We start from the raw sequence: 20,088 nt of genomic DNA, 5'->3' as shown, positions 1-20,088 counted from the left end.
CACAATAAAACGCCGATTAAATATGTATTTTTAATTATGTAACTAATTGTATCACAAATCAAAACAAATCGTAGAAGTAATCAAGCCCTTGTCCAATTTCCCATATGGCAACACCGACTCCATACTCCTCAGCAAGTTCTAGCCTCTTTTGTATAGAGTACAATGTTGGGTAAAATATTTTTTTTGAACCTTGTAAACTTCTGTAAAACAAATATACATTAACTTAATATCTAAAATTAATTCTACAAACATATATAAAAACCAATGACTATTTCGGTTTATCAAAATGACAATTGCACCCATAAAATATAATTAAAAACGGTGCTCACCTGATTTCAATATAATTCTCTGCAGTATTATTATTATAAGTAAGTACTTGGTTATTTTTGGCATTCTTGAGAGTTTCTATGTATTCAGTACCCACAATAGGCCCACCACCATTCACAGTATAGGAGTTACCATAAAAATTCAAACCAAGTAATATTTTTGATTTTTTAGATGGATTTTCATCACCATCAATGAGTTTCTCTAGACATAACTTCATCCAGTACAAAGGGGCATTGGGACCTAAAATTTGAGAAGTATATTATTTTGATCCTACTATCCATTTTACACTGCCATACCAAAAATTTAAGCATATTAATAAATGGAATTAATATTAAAAACAAGAATATACAATTACCAGGCTTTTGTGGATTAGAGAAATCATATGTCATTACAGAAACAGCTTCTACATAAGGATAAATATCATTAAATGCCTGTATATAGAATTCATCTGTAGGGAAGCCTCGATACGGTGGATAGACTAAAATCAAACTCAAACCATTTTCAGTCATTTCCAAACCTGAAAATGCACAAAACATTACTTTTTTTGTTTTCTGAGTACTTTCAAGTAGCAGCAGTAACCAAAGAATAGTTCACAACAAATTCAATCATATAAATGCTTTTGAAAAACTTTTTTGTTTTATGATTGAAGTTTACTTGTGGCCCGGAAGCCTTTCCAGTTTCACCACGAGAGGGTTTTGAAAAACTTTATATTATTATATTATGGTTTGAAATTGTATAGTATAATAATAATGTTATAATTGTATATATAAAAGTAAGGTATGTTAACATACCAAATTGTTGTATGAACTTAACAGACTTGTCAGCATACTTTCCAATCTGAGAGAGCATCTCAAGCACAACACCATCAAATTTCCATTGCTTGCAAGCTTTTTTTATTTCCTCAATAAAAGCTTTCTGTTCTGTTAGTGATGTCGGTTCCATAAAAAATGCCTTTAGATCTGATCCCTGCCAGTTCTCAAAGATAATTCTTGGAAGAACTGCAATTTGAATATTTTCCTTCATTCATTTGTTTTAGTTTTCAAATTATTTATATCGAGGGGTGAAAGGCTATTTCTAATCAGTGACATTTCATATAATATGCAACTTTTATCATCACTACATAGTATAAAACAAAGTCGCTTTTTCTGGCCCTATATCCCTATGTATGCTTAAATCTTTAAAACTACGCAACAGAGTTTGATGCGGATTTTTTTAATAGATAGAGTGATTGAAGAGGAAGGTTTATATGTATAATAACATCCATTAAATAGTGGAGAAATCAATAATAAATTACAGTTTCCGAAGCAAAGCGAGGGAGGGTCACTAGTTGTAAATAAAGGTGCATTTTATTTGACATAAGCATCACCAGTTCGATGTCTTTAATTAAACTTTAATTAGGTTTACTCCATTGAAAAAGCTGAAGAATTTTTTTATATTTTTTCCAAATTTAAACTTTAAATGGCTCTCCTGAAAGTTGCAAAAATTTACATTTAAAACAAATAGCCTTTCACCCCTCCATATGATATAATGTAACAAAATATGTGCTTGGAAAAACAGAGATAAATCTTTGAAAATTAACTGATGATAATTCAAACTCACAACAAGAATATATGTTCAGAAAAAGCTGTCATTACCATGTATGATGTAAGTGTATGTTATCAAGACACGCAAGAAAATTAGACAATTTATCTCCTTCTTTTATGATACCTGCAGCCTTTAGTCTAGTAGAGATTTGGAGCTGGGAAAATACTGGGAACTCATTACATATGAAAATTGTGGTAAGAACATGTTCAATAATAGTGTTCATAATGGCATTGAATGGCATGTAATAATCAGACTCCATACAGACTATTTCATCTGGTTTTTTTTTAAAAGAAATGTTGTCTTATCAGAAATTCACCTACTTTTAATATTGTTCCTTGCACCCTTCTGTCTCACAGATTTCATCCAAGCATGGTCTACATCATGGAGCCCAGTTATGATGTAGATATTTGGTGACTGTCTTTTTATTTGTAGCCATACTGGTGAGATGTAGTTGAATTTTGGTGCCCATATCTTCGCTATGTCGTAACCTTTGTTGTTCCACTGTAAATATGGGAATAATTTTCACATTCACTTATTTGTTTTTTACTTTCATAGATACAATTGAAGATAAAAATGGAAACACTGCAAGTAATAATATGTACGACAAGTAATAATTATATATAATATTAAGAATATTAAATAGAATCTTTGTATTATTTTTCTGTTGTTATTGTTGTTGTTTGTTGAATTCGTATTTCATGCAAATCTAACTTACCGGCGTAACATAACCTAAGACAGAGTTTCCGAAATTTTGCGAATAAACGTCTTGGTGGTAGGTCGCATGATATTTTATTATATCCTTAACTAAAGGAGCTTCCGTAACTAATTTACGATCTAAAACATTACTCTTCCGTGGCCCTTCTTGTGGTTTTACACCTTTTTGTCCCTTTTTGTCAGACGGTGGCGATAAAGTAGCAAAACAAACGTTTAGCAACAAAATGACTTGGATGGATGTCTTAAAACATTGCATTTTATTAGATGAAACAGATTTAGCTTGGATAATGATATTCTATATGAGTTTAAACATTAAAATAGAAAGATTTTCTCCACAAACTGCGACGTCGACTCCTTTTTGTTTATTTAATTACATAGTTTTACAAACTATCACTTCTTCATTTCTTATTTCCATTCAATGGGGTTGGCAACTGTCAAAGTGGCGCTGGTGTGCATTGTTCCCATAACATTCAATATTTGTATTGGAATTTTTGATTAAAAATTATTTTAAGCAAAATGACGCGTTGTTTTGTACCAATATGCTCAGAAATTGGAGTACATCAATTCCCGAAGGACAAGAAAATTGGAAGACTGTGGTTAAAGGCCATTTGACGCGAAAAAAGTACTCCCACAAAAAGTTCGAGGTTATGTCGTAAACACTTTGTGGAATCTGACTATGAAAACATTAGTAAATACACAGGTATGCTTTTCTGTCAAATTTAAATAATGCATGACTAGGTGTAGCACACATCTTTGTTCTCTTATTAAAAAAATTCAATAATAATTAGTTAGGCACACTATTAGTTGCTAACATATTTTGCAAGTAGATTTATGCTGTAAGGAACCTTTTAACAAACACAAAATCAGACTGGAGGAAACACATTCCTCATGAGCTGTTGTTCATTATCAGCTGTTACTATTGAAAGTTCTATCTAAATCGCTGCATCCATTGCAATAACAAATATTTTGAAACTATGGTCAGGTTTCCTTGTGATAGTATATTTAAATGTTATTCTTTGTGTTGCAGGTGTCAAACATTAACATAAATATCTGAAGAAAGGTGCTGTACCATCTATATTTTCATGGAATATGAAACCAGTTTCTGAAGAAACAAAAAGTAGAGAAGTTACTTATGTAATTTTAGAGAAGGAATTGTCAATAAAAATAATTAAAAATATTCCTGATTTTTTATTTCGACAAGTGTGTATAGTTATAATACAGATATTTTTCATACAATGCTTCTTTGAAAATATTTTCATAAAAGATATCTAATTTATTTAATTATTTATAAAATTATTGTCTTTTTCAACATAAATCACTTTGATGTCCTTGTAGGTGTAAATGACCAAGTTGCAGTATGTTTTGCCTGAGCAGTATAACTGTCCTTGGATTTGATAATAATATGGGCAGGTTTTTTTAGAGACAATATCCCGTTACATTGTTCTAAGTAAGGCACCGTTGATATTATTTATTTCATGTTTTCTGCTAGCGTATGGACATTTCACTTCAATTATAGCTTCTTCGCCCAACACACCATCAGGAGATGCAGCAAGATATGGGCGCTCTTGGCTATTGAAAATGCCACATGGCTCCACTAGCAAATCATATATCTTAGCATATTTTGCTAGAGCATTTTTTTCATTTTGATTCAAAATTAAAATTTTGGTCATGTAGCTCTAATCTGAAAAAAGTAAAATAATACATTAGTTGGTAGGTAATGTGTGTAATATGAGCAATTATTTTTGCACATGCTACAAGGAATAAAGTTCCTAAGGTACACAATTTAATATTATTATTATAATAGCTACCGGAAACAGTTTGAGAGAAGTTTTCTAAGTTAAAATAAAACATCAACATTGTACCTTTCGACAAAATCCACTTTTTTTCTTCGTAAAGATGCAACACGTTTTCTCAAGTCCTCCTTTAATTCTTTAACTATCCAGTTGGAATACATGTTGTAAAACTGTTTAGCACTACTTAGAAAGTAATAAGAACCGTATCAAAGTCACAAAATACCGAAATATCACGAACGCAAAACACACAAAATGGCGGCTCTCTGTGACAAGGGAACAAGCTACGCTGGCGACATCTAAGAAAAGCTTTAACCGGCCAACCCCATTTTTCAATTTTCGGTTTATGTGTATTATCTATGGTTTATGTCCATAGAGGTTTTTTATTTTATTTACCTATTAGAGAGGCAAGGGGAATATAGCTTATCGCACCAAATAGACTTCAACAGATTTTTCGAACAATCCGAGAAGCTAAGTGAAGTGATTATGTTTAAATTTCCCCTATATCCCCTATATTCCCCAATAAACTATTACCATATTATACGTTTAAACCTGAAGAAACACTAAATTATCAAAATAGAACAATTACCATAACCTGGCGTTGCTACAAGAAATTTGTATATTTTTATCACAAATTCGTATTGTTAATGTTTGAAAGAAATATGATAACTCAAGCTGCCCAAGTGTCAAAAAATATACAGGAAAAGATATGATGTTTTAATTAGTACATCGATTTTAGTTTGTGAATGACATACTCGTAGGTTAAGATTTGTTTGGGTTTAGCTGTGTGGTAGCCTTCCCGTGGTTTGAAGGATGGGGCAATTGTAATGAAATAAAATTAAAATTTCGACATGTCCTAAGGCGGTTGGTGACATTCTCACTATGGTGCCTTTATTAGCCTTGACGTTACCAGAGCCCATAAACCCATGGGTCGTCATTCGATTTACCATCTACAGCAATAAAAAGACATCGCACAGAGAAGTATCATCGTCCTGTGATTAGGTCATCCGGTATTATGTATGATCCTGTCTATCTACATTAAGGTGATCATGCCCTCCATTTGAAGATATCATTTCGAATCCTTTCGATCCACTATGGGTGCTTTTAGGTACCTCAAGCACCCACCACCGTTCTCGTCGAACCTGTCGCTTACGAGGAAGGGTTCAGTGACCAAATTGAACCTCAGACCCTGCCCACTGAATTTCTTGCCGGATGTTCTCAGTGGGCCGCGTTTCCGATCCGGTGGTAGATTACACGAAGCACTGCTCTTACTAGGCTAGCAACGTCCTGAGATTAGAGCCCCGTGTGCCGACCTACTCGCCCGGTTACGCTGCCATAACCCCCCAGCTACGCCCGGACGGCTAAATGAGTTCACGGGCTCAACTTGACAGAATTCGCTAACACCAGCTCTGCCAAGAGCAGTGTTTCGCAGAATCTACCACCGGATCGGAATCGCGACCTAGGTACTGAGAAAATCCAGCGAGAAACTCAGTGGGCTTGTGCATAGAAAGAATCGATTATTCCTTTTTATATCGGGTAATTGGGCGCATAGCCTACCTAGTGCTAAGTGATTAGCGAAAGCCGTAGACATCATAGCTTAATTGCCTCCATTCGCCTTGAGGCTTGAGGTCGAAATCTCTACTGTATTTGACTGTTTCATCCTCTAACCCAAAGCACTACACTACCCGTGTGGACTACATTTAACCCTACCACCATGAATACCTCTCCCTGTCGTATTACGAGCAATTCGTAATTACTTGTGAAGTTCAGCTTAAAAAGAAAGTAATACTGTCCGATGAATGAGTTGTACTATAATTCAGTTCTTACGTAGAAACCGGGCCTGCAACATGGCACGACGCCTTTCGCGGCTACTCGCCAATGTCGTAATTACTCTCGTCTCTATAGGTAAACAGTGATAACATTAACAACGTAAATTATAAAACACTGGTTGCTTAATGAGGTTTACCTTTTTCTTATAGCGTAATTCATAATAGAAATTAATAATTTCAGAAATGTGCACTACGAAAGAGTTGAATAAAAGAAGTGCAACGGATGTTAAGTGTCATGAAAACGGAAGGTTTTACAGGTAGCTATCATTAAGTATATTGCCAATATGTACAATATTGTATTTGCGCGTTGAAATAAAATTAATAAACAAAGTTAAATAAGTAATAATTAAAGTTTGTAAATTTCGAACAGATAATAATTTAAATAATTCAGTTAAGATTTGAATTAGGCAATCGCAAACACTTTTTACCTTTGTCGCGAAACTAATGCTAAGGGCTTACTGGAGACTACTCTGCAAAATGGGCCAGACACACCTAGAGGCATGAGGTCGAATAATGTTGTATTGTAATAACGGTAAACAATGATTAATTTGCTGCCAAAATAGACAGGATCGTACTAACTACAATATAAATACCTTTATATATACCCATATGGGACTACAATAGCCCTTACCAAAAAATATGCAAATTCTACGAATTTTAGTTTTTTCCATAGAGCCTCACAGTTACGTTAAGCTGGTGAAACTACAAAGAAAATTGACTTTAGCCAACATCGATATATTAATATATCGATATATTAATATATCGATGATCGATGTTAGCCAAATTATAATGTAGGCAAATAAGTAACATTTGTGCACTAAATAGATTTTTAAATAGTTAAGATGCTAAGTACAAAATAAATTGTTAATAACCATCACATCACACATGCCTCGAACCTGCCGTCCTGATAAAGAGATGCATGATATTAATATGCACACGACCGTGACACCTATTTAAGGTAAACCAAAACTACGTTAATCACTAAAGTTTTAAACAATCGTAGTACTTCATTCTGCTTCCGTAACAGGCGCGGAACAATACTAATTATTAACGCAATGATTGCACGAATACGAATGCACGCACAGAGTAGCTGAAACAGGATGTTTTTGCTATAAAATAAACACATTAGTGAGGACATTGACCCCACAATACTTTCGCTGCAACCTTGACTCGACGTTTAATCCGCACGTCTTGTTCCACGATTACAATTTCCTGCTGCGTCGCGAGAAATCCACTTTCGCCGTTTGTCTTCAAATCTTTACAAAATATTACGTGAACAATAAATTATTCGGTTAAGCATTGAAATCTGTTCATCGGCCTATTACCATTCAAGCTAGCTTCAAATGGAAACAATTTCAATAAATCAAACCGCTTAACTAGTAAATGTCATGTTATTAGATTTAGAGAAAGTGCGCCTAAAAATGATTACCCATTACTGTTGACTGGTTAGGTATTATGGACACAGGCACACAACACCTTCGTGCAAACGTAAGCCATGTTTAAATAGCTACGGTATCCACATAAGTGATTACGAAATTCCATTGATGAACACTTTTGTTTAGGAATCCGGATCGAGCTGAAGAAACGGTTTGGACAAGTCAAGAATGCGCGAATTATTACCTTTGCCTGGAAAATGAAGTTTTTGAATTCCATTGCTCGCCGGGACTACTATTCGACGTAAATAGGCAGCTATGTGACAAACAAGAGAATGTACACAACTGCGATCTCACCACAGGTTGGGGGCGCACACATAAATCCTGAATTAACGATCGAGTTTCGAATCTACCCTTCTAACTTTCGAAGTATTCGTATTTTAAAATCAGCGATAAATAACTGAAAATATTGACTGTAAACCTCTACAAATGCTATTTCAGAGACCAGAGTTCCGAAGCCCCTGCTTGACATGGCTGAGTGTGCGAACGGTACCCATATAGGTTGTTCTGACGGTACCTGTATCCCAGCTGAGTACTTCTGCGATGGATCAATAGACTGTGCGGACTCTTCAGATGAAGTAAAATGTCATCTCATTTAACATAATGACACTCAAATTATTGTATGTTGCATAAATCTACCTAGTCATTTAATTGCACAATGATGACTTGCAAAGCTCAGTATGTCCCCAATCGAAAATAACGTGTGGTAATACTTTCACTTCTAATGACAATGTTTAAAAAAAAACCCAGTATTTTTATAAATTTGAAAGGTGAGTGATTTTAACGGGTTCTATTAAACAGGGCTGGTGCGATCTAACTTTTGATCCAAATGCTGCAGAACCATGTGACCCTGTCTTTTGCACGTTGCCGGAATGTTTCTGTAGTAAAAATGGTACACAGATACCAGGAAATTTAGTTCCAAGCCAGGTAAAATTGAATAAGATGTTGATAAATAAATTTATGAGACCGCAGTTTTTAGCAAAAACACGTTTTTCTTTTCAGACTCCACAAATGATTACTCTCACATTTAGCGGAGCTATTAATCATGAAAACTGGGACACGTTTACTAAGCACGTGTTTACTACTGAAAGGAAAAATCCCAACGGGTGTCCATTAAAAGCCACTTTCTTTGTTTCGCACCCATATACGAATTATAGACATGTACAAAAACTTTGGAACGACGGGCATGAAATTGCAGTAAATTCAGTAACGTAAGTCATGCAGATACAACTTTCACTGCTGTATCGATAATTCATTTTCAAGTTCGATTATTATTTTTAGGCACCGCGGTCCGGAAGAATGGTGGTCCAAAAACGCGACTGTAGAAGACTGGTTTGACGAAATGGTCGGCGAAGCAAATATTATTAACAGATTCGGTCGTATTCATATGGAAGACTTCAGGTTTAAATTTACTATGCTCAGTAATCAAATTGATCAGGAAAGCTTAAAACTCAATTAAGTTTTGCTGGTGGTAGGGCATCTTGTGAGCCCGTACGGGTAGAAACCAACACCCTGCCTATTTCTGCCGTGAAGCAATAAAAAAAAGCTAATCATAATTGGATAAATAAATAATTGAAATTTGTTTTAATTTCATGCATAACATACAGCACATTATTTTGCACAATGACGTCACATTTAAGCATAATATGGCATTTTAGTTTTAATAAATACGATTTAATAGACTTGAATAGTATTGCAATTATTGTTTGAATATGTACAATTTCTACTACAGAGTCGTAGAAACGAATGTTATACTCATAGTCAAAGCTTGTATTGTAGTTCAAGGGGCTAACGATCCTTAGAGACATGAAAATTTTCAATTGTCATCATTTATTTTCACGTTTCGTTTAGTGGTTTTAAGGCGTGCTGCATAGTTAAGTATTGCACTGACTACTAATTTCCATCATTGTTTCGCAGAGGAATGAGAGTTCCATACCTTTCTGTCGGATGGAATCGTCAATTTCTTATGATGCAAGAATTCGGTTTTGTCTATGACGCTACGATAGTGGCACCGTTAAATGACCCTCCTTTTTGGCCGTATACGCTTGATCATAAAATACCACATTCCTGTACAGGTACAATCAAAATTTATTGTTAAAACTATTTTTATCATACCTTTTTATCGTGGATGTGCTTTGGAAACTTTGAATGTTATGACTATTAATTGTCTACTATGTTTTTTTTTTAATTGGTTAGATGGATGGACGAGCTCACAGCCCACCTGGTGTTAAGTGGATACTGGAGCCCATAGACATCTACAAGGTAAATGCGCGCGTAATAAAATAAGTTCGAAGATCTCAGTATAGTTACAACGGCTGCCCCACCCTTCAAACCGAAACGCATTACTGCTTCACGGCAGAAATAGGCAGGGTGGTGGTACCTACCCGCGTGGGCTCACAAGTGGTCCTAAAACCAGTAAAATAAATCAAATTTATTTTATTGATTAACAGCAAATCAGGATGTTGTTTAGATCAAGTCTGGGTCACCAGGTTATCGGAAAAAACGGTAGATTTTCATCGAGCAGGTGTCTATGATCGATAGATCAACGAGTATTGTTGTTTGGAACATAAACTCGTATTTTAAAAGTCTTTCATTGAATTTCTTGAACTGCAAGATTGTCTTGCAAATACTGCTAGCGCAATTATACTAGCTATGCCACAGTAACTTAAATTTTCTACCACATTAAACATTAATCATTAGTTAAATCCAAAATGATTTGAAGCAATACGATTATATTTCTGCCGTGAAGCAGTAATGCGTTGATCTTTGGGAGCGTAGGTATTTACTTTCGAAATCACTTGAAAGGTCAAAACAAATTTGATCCTGAATTGTTGGGTGTATTCTACCAGTTGAATGATGACAGGCTCTTCCCGAGTGGAATACTGGTCCCCTCTAGGGTTTACCAACCAACAATTTTCATTTTATACCACACAGATTGCTAAGAAGATGGCATTCTTGGAATTTCTGTGTCCACGGTATGACTCTAATTCTATTTTATTTATTATTCAGGATACAAATAGACTATTACTTTACATTAATACAAACGCATTAGATAGTAAAACAAGACGAAAAGACCCTTTATGAATAAATTACATTAATGTGAGTTAATAACAGAAATAAACATACATCAAAGATAAATAATGCAAATTTAAGAAAACAATCAAATTGATAAAAACGTACAACCATGTGGATAAGCATGTACTTCCCTTTCTATTCTTCCCTTTTAAAATTATCTAATACTTTAAGAAAATTACCAACATCATACAATTCCTTCTAAAAGTTACATATACGTTTACTTTAATCATTTCTTACTTAGTTCTTCAAAAAGCTATGAATACACAATTAGAACAAGTGATTTTTATAGTAGCGTATTTATCGGGAATTCCTAAGTCTGAGCATTTTCCCGGTATTTCGTGTCAACGTTTCAAGTACCCACCACTCTTTTCGGGTATCCAATGGAAGGACCTCCGTGTTTTCATGGCAGGTTCTTTATCAAATGAGATTTAAAATTGTTTAGCACTTGGAACGCAACTAAAAAGTTCCATCACTAGAAACCCAAACGCTGAAAAAAACGGTAAGAGAGACAAAGCGACCGGTTCAATATACCGGTTATGACCGGTCCGGTTTACATCTCAAACACCCACCCGCGTAGTAAAGGTACCTACATAGGTACATAATCTTATTATCTTTGGTAATTGGCTATATTTTTTGGGTATTCAGATATTCATTTTAATTCCGTAAACTAATTTGTAATTATTCATGGGTATATAATATTACCTACCCTATTTAGCTTACCAGAAACAACTATGAAGGTTTTAAGTAAGTTAAACACATAATATTCTGAATTTTCAGGTAAGAATCAATACTGCCCGACAAGAAGTTACGCGAGTCTGTGGGAAATGGTCATAAACCCGCTCGTCAAAGGTGAAAATACATGCGCCATTCTGGATAATTGCCCATTCATTCAAACGGGAGATGACGTTTATGATGCTCTCATAAACAACTTTAAGAGGCATTACCTAACCAATCGTGCACCATTTGGAATTCACTTAAGTTCTACGTGGTTAAGAAATAATGAGTACTTGGTGGCTTTTAAGGTGAGGCTCATTTCAACAGCAAATATGCAAAGAGCCAAATTTTTTCAGTGGCTGTCGATGTTGAATATCGAGGATGTCTAGGGTTTGCCGAGTCGCAGGCTGATGGTTTAGTCAGTATAGAACACAAACGAGTTTTTTCTTTCATATTTGCTCTATATAGGCAGGCTATATTTTATTAAGAGTTCCAGCTTTCAAACCGAAACGCATTAATGAAACAGACTGACTTTTCTTAAATGCACAAGTTTCCTGTATATAATTATGAATAAATCTCTGGACACTAAGCAAATTGGTTGATATTGCTCTTCATATTTTCAGAATTTCTTGAATGAGTTGCAAAAACTACCTGACGTATACTTTGTCACCTACAAAGAGATACTTGATTGGATAAAGAGACCAACACCGGTGGTACAACTAAAGAAGTTTCAGCCTTGGCAATGTAAGGGGCGACATTTCCGTGAAGCTGAAATAGCCTGTGCCAAACCAAACACATGTAAATTACCTTCCAAAGTATTGGAGCATGATAAATACATGATTACCTGTACTGAATGCCCAAGGAGTTATCCATGGATAAGAAATGAATTCGGATTTGAATAGTTTCGTTTTATTTTTATTCTAGTTATTTCAGAATTAAATGTGTTAGTTGTAACTCATTCAGTGTTTGAAATAAAATAAAATAAAGTTGGAAAAACTACAATTACTATTTACAAACAATTACACAAAGTAAATAAATATTTTACTGCTGTATATATCTTATAAGGGTATTAGGAAGTTTGTCTGGAAAATTGGGTATCAGACAATGATTTTTTTAGGCCATTGAAACATGTTCATTTTGATTTATTTGGATATTCTCTTGTGCAATATTTTTAGATTTTAATGGTTATTACATATTTTTAAGATTGTTTTTATGTTTTCAAAAATAAATTATTTTTAAATTATTATCTGTCTATATGAATAAAAATCAATGTTGTTATGAATGTTGGTTGATCCATTATGTATTCTTAAACCGTTCATCAGATTGTTGTGAAACTTGATACAATTTTTGTAGGCTCTTCATGGAAGGTTTCTGTACAAATACTACTAATGTAGAAGAGGTGGCTCGGCTCATATGTAATTTCAATAATCAATATTTTTTTATACAATTATTTACACCCCAAAATGTAGCTTGAGTTTCACTGGTAATTTTAGTAAATTCAGATTATTGATAATCATGATTTTTGTGATAATATAAAAGAAAATGTAAATGCCTTATTTAAAAATTTATTCTTATCACAACAATTATAGTTATCCTTCCTGGTTAATAAATGGGTTTGGTATTGCTTCCATACCATCCATTGGACATATTAAAACAACTGATGTACCTCGGCAAACAACAAGACCTAAAGCTCTTGTGTCATCCAAAAGTTTGTATGGGTCATCAGGATCTGTGAAGAAATAAATAATTTATAATTATATGTTGTTGTGATGCTTGTTTACATGTTAAGGGAAGTAGGTAGCTCAGGTTGTCTCAAGCAATCAATGTTTTCATACCATTACACACAAATTGATAGATAGACACAAATCATGATCAGATCACTAGTCATCAGTAAAAATATAAACCCAGAAAATAAATTAACTTCAACTAAGCAAACTGCTTGTTCTGTCTGAAAGGCAAAGCAGGTTTCTGCCTACCAGCATTAAAATACAAAACAATTTTCTTATGTACCTACACCTACTATAGTAACCAAATAAGTGAGGTTTAAGGTACCACATTGTATTGTTTATTTTTACTTCTGTTCTTGTTTTTTTGTTATAATGGAAAAACAGATAATCAATATACTCTACTTTTCTCCCTCCCTCTTTTGTTTTTAAATATCTTCTATTAGACATGCAGGTTAACAAAAGTTTATAGGAACTGACTGTCAATACATTATTGCTAAGTACAATCGTGTTTTAAAGGTTTGCCAATGTAGTTAGTTGCACATATTCTAATTTTATGCTAATGAGAATAGGGATAGCTTGGCTAACTTAAATTTTACCTCTTAGAAACTCCGTAGTATTGTCTAGCACAAGGTTTAGAAGGGGATCATAGCCTTTAAGAATTCCCGCCGCTTCACGCCCTCCTGCGAATTTTACACGGATGCTTTTCTCCAAGTATTTGCTAAGATCTAATATAGATTCTTTCCTTCTCTTTTCTTTATTATCTCCTGTTACTTGGCTGCCCTAAAAACAATGTCTTTTAAGAATCATAATATGCATCGTTTCGATAAGGGGCATTAATGTTAGGACTACATACTTTTGACTTTTCACCTCCTTCTTTGGATGCCATGTTTGTATTACAATTATCAAATTTCAAATCACTACCTACTTTATTCTTCTTCTTCTTCTTCTTTATTTTTGGCTCTGGCACGTTTTGTGCATTAGCCAGCGTCAAGTAATAACGTTTTTATAATTCGCCGTTTTATTTATTTACAGTTTATAAATAATAAAAAACGAAGGAAACTTATCGCAACAAAACATAAATGATTTAGAACGAATTGAATTTACAAAAAAAATCAGAATAATTATATAACAGGGAAAATAAATCAAAATTATAGTTTAATGTTATTATTTAAAATAAACCTACTTAAAATACTATATACAAGGGGATTAAAATCTCGAAGAAGTAAAGAAATATTAGTAGGAAGGGGAACAGAGAGAGATACTAAAGAAGTATATAAGGAAGAATGATCATATAAAGAACAAGAAAAGAAAATATGATTCAGGTCACAATAACTCTCGCCACACTCACAGGCGGTACTAGTTACGATACCAAGTTTGTGCAAATGAACTGGAAGGCTGTTATGTCCCAGACGCATACGAATTATAGTAGAAGTGGCGGCTTTACCAAACGACAATTTGGCAAACCATGGCTTCCTGGGAACGGAAGACTGTATAGCATACAAGAAACGACCCTTAATCCGGCCGCTCTCTTCCCAACACATATTCCACGATTTGTGGAGGCATATGCCGGGCAAAGCAGCAAGATCATGGCCAAAATTCTTGTACGGGTATACGTCACCGGTCACAGTAGCACTGTTGGCCAAACTGTCAGCTTTCACATTTCCAGATATGCCACAGTGACTAGGTACCCAACAAAATGATACTAAATAGTTGTGTGATTGGCAGTGCAACAGCTTTCTCTTACATTCAAATATTACATGAAAAAAAGGGTTAAGTTTTAGTGAAAATTTTGCTAAGCTCTGTAATGCACTTAAGGAATCAGTAAATACAACGGTTTTTTTTAGTTTGAAAGACAGCACATATTCAAGAGCTTTTAATAGTCCAAAACATTCACCGGTAAAGACCGATGATTCCGGAGGTAATTTAATTTTCTGAACTATGTTGTACTGTTTGTGATACACTCCAACACCAACACACCCACTGGAGTGTTTAGATGCATCTGTATAAATTTGATGCCAGTTAGGCCATTTACTATTGACATTGCAATTAAAATTTTCATTGGCATTAAAATCAGATTTTTCAATGCCAAGAGAAAAGCAAATCACTGGAGAAAGTAAGAGAGAATCATAAGAAGCGCCAAATAAAGGAAGCACCTGAAAAGAATGAGTTGGGGCTTGTAATTGTTTGAATTTCAGGAAACTTTTTAACAGACAAGGTAAAGGTTTATGTGAAGAGGGTACTTTTTTAGAAAGAAACTCTAGTTTCGAAATGAGGGGATGATTATGGAACTGAACAATTCTAAAAATGAATCTATCGGACAGATATTGACGTCTTAAGTTTAAAGGAGGGTCACAACATTCTATTTGCAGAGCATTAACCGGACTCGATTTCATGGCACCAGAAACAATCCTCAAAGCCCTAGACTGTATGAGATCTAGTTTTCTAAAGCCAGCCACATTACCTGGGTCTAAGAAAAAGGTCCCAAAATCCAGTACACTTCTAATGACAGCATTATACACCAACCTCAGTGTAGCCGGGTGAGCACCCCACCAAACCCCACCGAGACATCTCAGCATGTTCAAGTTTCGCTCACATTTACTAACCACAAATTCGCAGTGTGGTTGACCCGTTAGTTTAGAATCAAGAATAGCTCCTAAGAACTTAACTTGATTCCTAATAGGTAATATATCCCCATCATATGTTATATTAAGTGAGCAAGGAGTACGGGATTTGGTGAAAAGTACAACAGTACTTTTTGAGGGAGACAGATCAAGGCCATTTGCATCCATCCAGATTTTTAGCAAAGATAAAGAGGAGGAAACATATCGTTCAGCAGTACTTACAGACATATCAGAGGCATAAATAACCAAGTCATCGGCATACTGTAATAAACTTGCTGAATCTCCGACTGAACCTTCTAGATCATATGTATAAATATTGTACAATAAAGGACTCAGAACAGACCCCTGTGGCAAACCTCTCCATACCAGCCTACTAGGCTTATAAGGGCCGCCAACATCTAAAATAATTTTCCTCTCCGAAAGAAGATTTACAATGGAATTAGTTAAAAAATAGGGAACCTTTAATTTATCTAATTTACTTTTTAGAATATGTAATAGAACGTTATCATAAGCCGAATTAATATCCAAAAAAGCAGCAACTACTGACTTTTTATCTGAGAAAGCATTACGAATATCCGTAACTAATATGCCTAAATTGTCCCCCACACTTTTACCTTTTCGAAATCCAAACTGAGTTTGGGACAGATATTCGTTATTTTCTATATACCATTCAAGCCGATTTTTAATTAAATGTTCAACAACTTTTGTGATCACCGATGACAAAACTATCGGACGATATGATTTGATATCAGATTGTACCTTAGACGGCTTTAAAAATGGCAATACTATTTGACTTCGCCATGACGGTGGAATGTCACCTGTCAGTAAAATTTTATTTATTAAATTTAAAAAGTAATTTAATCCTTTTTCGCCAAGGTGAGACAAAAAGGAATATGGAATCCCATCTTCCCCTGGAGCACTGTCTTTGACGTGATTTAATACACCTTTTAACTCCACTAACGTAAAAGTTAGATTTAGAGAAGAAGGGGCATCAGAGTTATATTGCTTATAAGACAGGATAGGATCGTTGAGTGGAGCAGAAGGAGGAGCCAAACGATCAAGGAATTGATCTGCTAATTCTATAGGCAGCAACAATGCGTTAGAAGGATTGACAGCTGATCTAAATCTTTTGATATTTCGCCATATGACAGTAGCATGTGTTTCAGGTGATATAGTGCTACAAAATTTCCTCCACCCGTCAAATTTCTTTTTTTTAAATAGTTTTCTAACCTCTTTCATTATAGTCATTAATGCCTCGTAGTTTTTCATAGACATATTATTGCGATAATTACGCTCTGCTGCCTTGCGTTTCTTTATAGCATTGGTACATTCTTCATCCCACCACGGTGGAGATGACAACTTATTACTACGCGGCTTTTTCTTTGGAAAAACATTATCAGCCGATTCTAACAAAATAGCTTTGAAATAATTATTATCTATGACATTAACTTCTGAGCAATTATTAATTTTCTCTTCTATTAATAATGTGTATTGACTCCATTTAGAGTCTATGATTTTGTGTTTGAGGCGAGAGTTTTGAATACACATTGTATCCTTTTTTTTACAGGGAAATGAAATGATTATGGGATAGTGATCACTATTATAAGTGGAACACAAAGTAGACCAAGATAGAGAAGATGCTAACTGGGGAGTACAAATGGACAGGTCAATGGCACTAATTACTTCACCAGGCTTTGTGAGGCGAGTAGGAGAACCCGAGTTTAAAATGCACAGGCTATACATGTCTAAGATATCTAATAATTCATAACCATAACTATTAGATACTGAACTACCCCAAGATGTGTGATGAGAGTTGAAATCACCCAGAATCATGAAAGGCCGAGGAAGAACTGAAATTAAGTTTTTAATTTCATTGAAGATTTGCAAGGAGGGATGAGGGACATAGATAGAGACAAAACAGATACCATCAACAATAGCTGCAATGACAGAAAAGCAGTTACTATGTGAAGGGAGAGGGAAGGAAGAAAAGGTGCTAGAGTTTCTGATGAGTAGGCATACACCACCATATCCATCAGCCCTGTCTTCTCTTAAGCACGAATAACCAGGGATTTTGAATACAAAATCTGGCTTTAGCCAGGTTTCAGATAGAGAAAATATAAAAGGATTAAAAGTATTTATAATATGTATAATTTCATGCTTTTTGTTTATAATACTGCGGCAATTCCATTGAACTAACTTGTCCATGTTGGCCATTATTAATATTAGTATAAGTACGAATTAAATTAGCAGCGTGGGACGGTATAGATAAATTGGGTTCAGAAAGTAATTTGATCAATATAGTAATTAACTCTGCTATTGTCTGTTGTGAATTTGCATTAGACGAGGATGGTAATGCACATCCATTAGAAGGCTCTGGCATATTGTAGTCCCTTACAAGAGACTCATGTGCTACATGATCAAAACCTTTACTGTGTTGAGGAGGAGTTCTGGGTTTAGTGAAGACTGTTTTTTTATAAGATATTGTACGTGAGGATGGTGAACCAGGCAATACTGTATTTCCACCAGGAACAGATTTAGTTGGGAGAGAGGATACAATATCAGCAAATGATTTAGAAATGGGGGGATGTAATTTTGACGCTTCAATATAGGATAAGCTATTCTCTGCCATTGTTACTTTAATATCTGTTTGTCTCACGTACTCTGGACACTTTTTGCTCGAAGCAAAGTGCAGCCCAGAACATAAGCAGCAAGATACACAGTCTTCCTCCACATTACAAGTATCTCCAGTGTGGCCCTGACCACACTTGAAGCACCTGGGCTTTGACCTACATTGGACCTTGGTGTGCCCAAAGCGGCAACAATTAAAGCACTGGATGGTTGGGTATATATACAATTTAACAGGCATAGAATTATAACACATAAATACACGTTTGGGCAAAACTTGTCCATCAAATGTAAACACGACTGTTTGCGAAGGTTTCCATGTGGGTGTGTTGTTTATCATGACTTTATAGTTTAGTCTTCTAATTTTCAGAATTTCCCCACACCCAATGGGTACATTAGTGTTCTGCATAATATCTTCAGGGGACCACTCAGTTGGGACTCCCCTAACTAAACCCATCCTCGTAATGTTAAAAGTTGGAATAAAAGCCTTCATGTTGTTTGTAGCTAAGCAGTTTGAAGTGACAAAGCTGTTAGCGTCTGTATAATTATTAAAAGAAAGTGTCATTTTATTTCGGCCAATACGTTTCAAACTTCCATTAACAATATTTTTGAATAAATTTTTTTTTAAAAATCTGCCAAACACAACTGGGTGTAATGTTGTACCATCATCATCAGCAGACTGTATTTTCTGCACGTGTACCACAAACGGGCCGTGGTCATTGGCATCATAACTAGCCCTACCAATTTGTGTGGAGGCTTTATGAGACATATCAGTGGGAGGAACGGGCTTTGAAGATGTATCAGTGCAAGGACCAGGTGCAGGCAAATCAATAGTGCTCTCAGTAAATTCGTCTTTGCATTGACAGTCCGATTGTTTAAATGTTTCTGTATTATTTTTTCTTTTCCTTTTGTTACAATTTTTACAAATTTTGTGGAGCTGGTTACGCTTCAGCTTCCTTTTAGACACCAAAGAGCAGTCAGAATCCATTCCGGATTCGTTGGAGATTGTGACAAATGCAACCGCGGGGGGCGCTGTGCCCCCCGGGTCCGGAGGCTCGTTCATATAAATATAAAAAACTTACCCCAACTCGAAGAAAAAAAGAATAAAATACAAAAAAATTTAAATAATAATAAAAATTACAAATATATACAAGTTTTAACTATTCTGATCACTTAATAGATTAAAAAAAAATATTTTTCAACAAATTCAAACAAAAACCGCGCCCGCCAAATTCAAAGGTTTCCCGCGTTTTTCTACTTTATTCTTATTTGATTAAAGTTTTGAACTATTTGGAATTTATATTATTGTTTTCTTTCTTTCAAGTTTGAGGTTAAGGTTTCTGATTTTTTTCCAAATGGATCGGTAAAGGAAATAAGATCATAGGTACGAATAACCAAAAAATAAGCTAAGTCCCAGAAATCGATAGACAGAATGAAAAGTGCACAAGTTTTGGAAAATCCAACAAATACGCACAGAGTGGCTTTTCATTGTCTTGTCGTTTAGTTAATTATATTTTATCCTGTAATCAATTTCTAAAAAATTATCTTTATTTCATTCTGCTCTTTTCAAACAGTACACAGTACTGTGACAGTACACTGTTTAAATATTAACTTAATATTTAAAAAGTACTTAATATTACTTAATATTT

The 20,088-nt window shown here is 34.8% G+C and overlaps 3 protein-coding genes and 1 long non-coding RNA gene across 8 annotated transcripts; 2 read left to right on the top strand and 2 right to left on the bottom strand.

Annotated features, from left to right (window-relative positions):
• Window positions 1-16: 16 nt before the first annotated feature.
• LOC101745440 (chitinase domain-containing protein 1) lies at window positions 17-3,061 on the bottom strand. Its single transcript, XM_004931692.4, has 6 exons — window positions 2,627-3,061; window positions 2,232-2,412; window positions 1,119-1,325; window positions 683-844; window positions 330-567; window positions 17-200 (listed from the first exon to the last, which is right to left on the bottom strand). Exons 1-6 carry the CDS (start codon window positions 2,879-2,881, stop codon window positions 59-61), a joined length of 1,185 nt encoding a protein of 394 aa, XP_004931749.1. The 5' UTR covers window positions 2,882-3,061; the 3' UTR covers window positions 17-58.
• A 123-nt stretch (window positions 3,062-3,184) lies between these two features.
• Window positions 3,185-3,802, top strand: LOC101736694 (uncharacterized). The gene is made up of 2 exons (XR_005246346.2): window positions 3,185-3,325; window positions 3,653-3,802. It is a non-coding gene; the product is annotated as an uncharacterized LOC101736694 (long non-coding RNA).
• A 2,437-nt stretch (window positions 3,803-6,239) lies between these two features.
• LOC101735487 (chitin deacetylase 1) lies at window positions 6,240-12,710 on the top strand. The gene is made up of 10 exons (XM_004931784.5): window positions 6,240-6,320; window positions 6,426-6,501; window positions 7,807-7,979; window positions 8,119-8,255; window positions 8,479-8,604; window positions 8,680-8,888; window positions 8,959-9,078; window positions 9,595-9,752; window positions 11,530-11,774; window positions 12,090-12,710. The coding sequence occupies exons 1-10, from the start codon at window positions 6,263-6,265 to the stop codon at window positions 12,366-12,368; spliced, it is 1,581 nt and encodes a 526-aa protein (XP_004931841.3). The 5' UTR covers window positions 6,240-6,262; the 3' UTR covers window positions 12,369-12,710.
• A 248-nt stretch (window positions 12,711-12,958) lies between these two features.
• Window positions 12,959-19,789, bottom strand: LOC692825 (U6 snRNA-associated Sm-like protein). 5 transcript variants are annotated; one of them, XM_062674208.1, is made up of 4 exons: window positions 19,707-19,789; window positions 14,047-14,127; window positions 13,790-13,973; window positions 13,012-13,195 (listed from the first exon to the last, which is right to left on the bottom strand). In XM_062674208.1, exons 2-4 carry the CDS (start codon window positions 14,077-14,079, stop codon window positions 13,056-13,058), a joined length of 357 nt encoding a protein of 118 aa, XP_062530192.1. In that variant the 5' UTR covers window positions 14,080-14,127; window positions 19,707-19,789; the 3' UTR covers window positions 13,012-13,055.
• Between the last annotated feature and the right edge of the window lie 299 nt (window positions 19,790-20,088).

The sequence above is a fragment of the Bombyx mori genome, chromosome 3 (genome assembly GCF_030269925.1).
Source record: "Bombyx mori chromosome 3, ASM3026992v2".
NCBI lineage: Eukaryota > Metazoa > Arthropoda > Insecta > Lepidoptera > Bombycidae > Bombyx > Bombyx mori.
Note: the sequence above shows the minus strand (reverse complement) of the source record. Positions and strands in the feature narration are given on the sequence as shown.

Coding starts and splice junctions, on each gene's coding strand:
- LOC101745440 (XM_004931692.4), bottom strand. CDS start 2,881: ATGCAATGTTTTAAGACATCCATCCAAGTCATTTTGTTGCTAAACGTT. Junction 845..1,118: donor TAAGTTCATACAACAATTTG/GTATGTTAACAT, acceptor GTGCATTTTCAG/GTTTGGAAATGACTGAAAAT. Junction 568..682: donor CTCTAATCCACAAAAGCCTG/GTAATTGTATAT, acceptor CTCAAATTTTAG/GTCCCAATGCCCCTTTGTAC.
- LOC101735487 (XM_004931784.5), top strand. CDS start 6,263: ATGGCACGACGCCTTTCGCGGCTACTCGCCAATGTCGTAATTACTCTC. Junction 6,502..7,806: donor GAAAACGGAAGGTTTTACAG/GTAGCTATCATT, acceptor ACTTTTGTTTAG/GAATCCGGATCGAGCTGAAG. Junction 9,079..9,594: donor ATTCATATGGAAGACTTCAG/GTTTAAATTTAC, acceptor ATTGTTTCGCAG/AGGAATGAGAGTTCCATACC.
- LOC692825 (XM_062674205.1), bottom strand. CDS start 18,028: ATGGCCAACATGGACAAGTTAGTTCAATGGAATTGCCGCAGTATTATA. Junction 13,974..14,541: donor TATCGTAACTAGTACCGCCT/GTGAGTGTGGCG, acceptor CATTGTTTTTAG/GGCAGCCAAGTAACAGGAGA.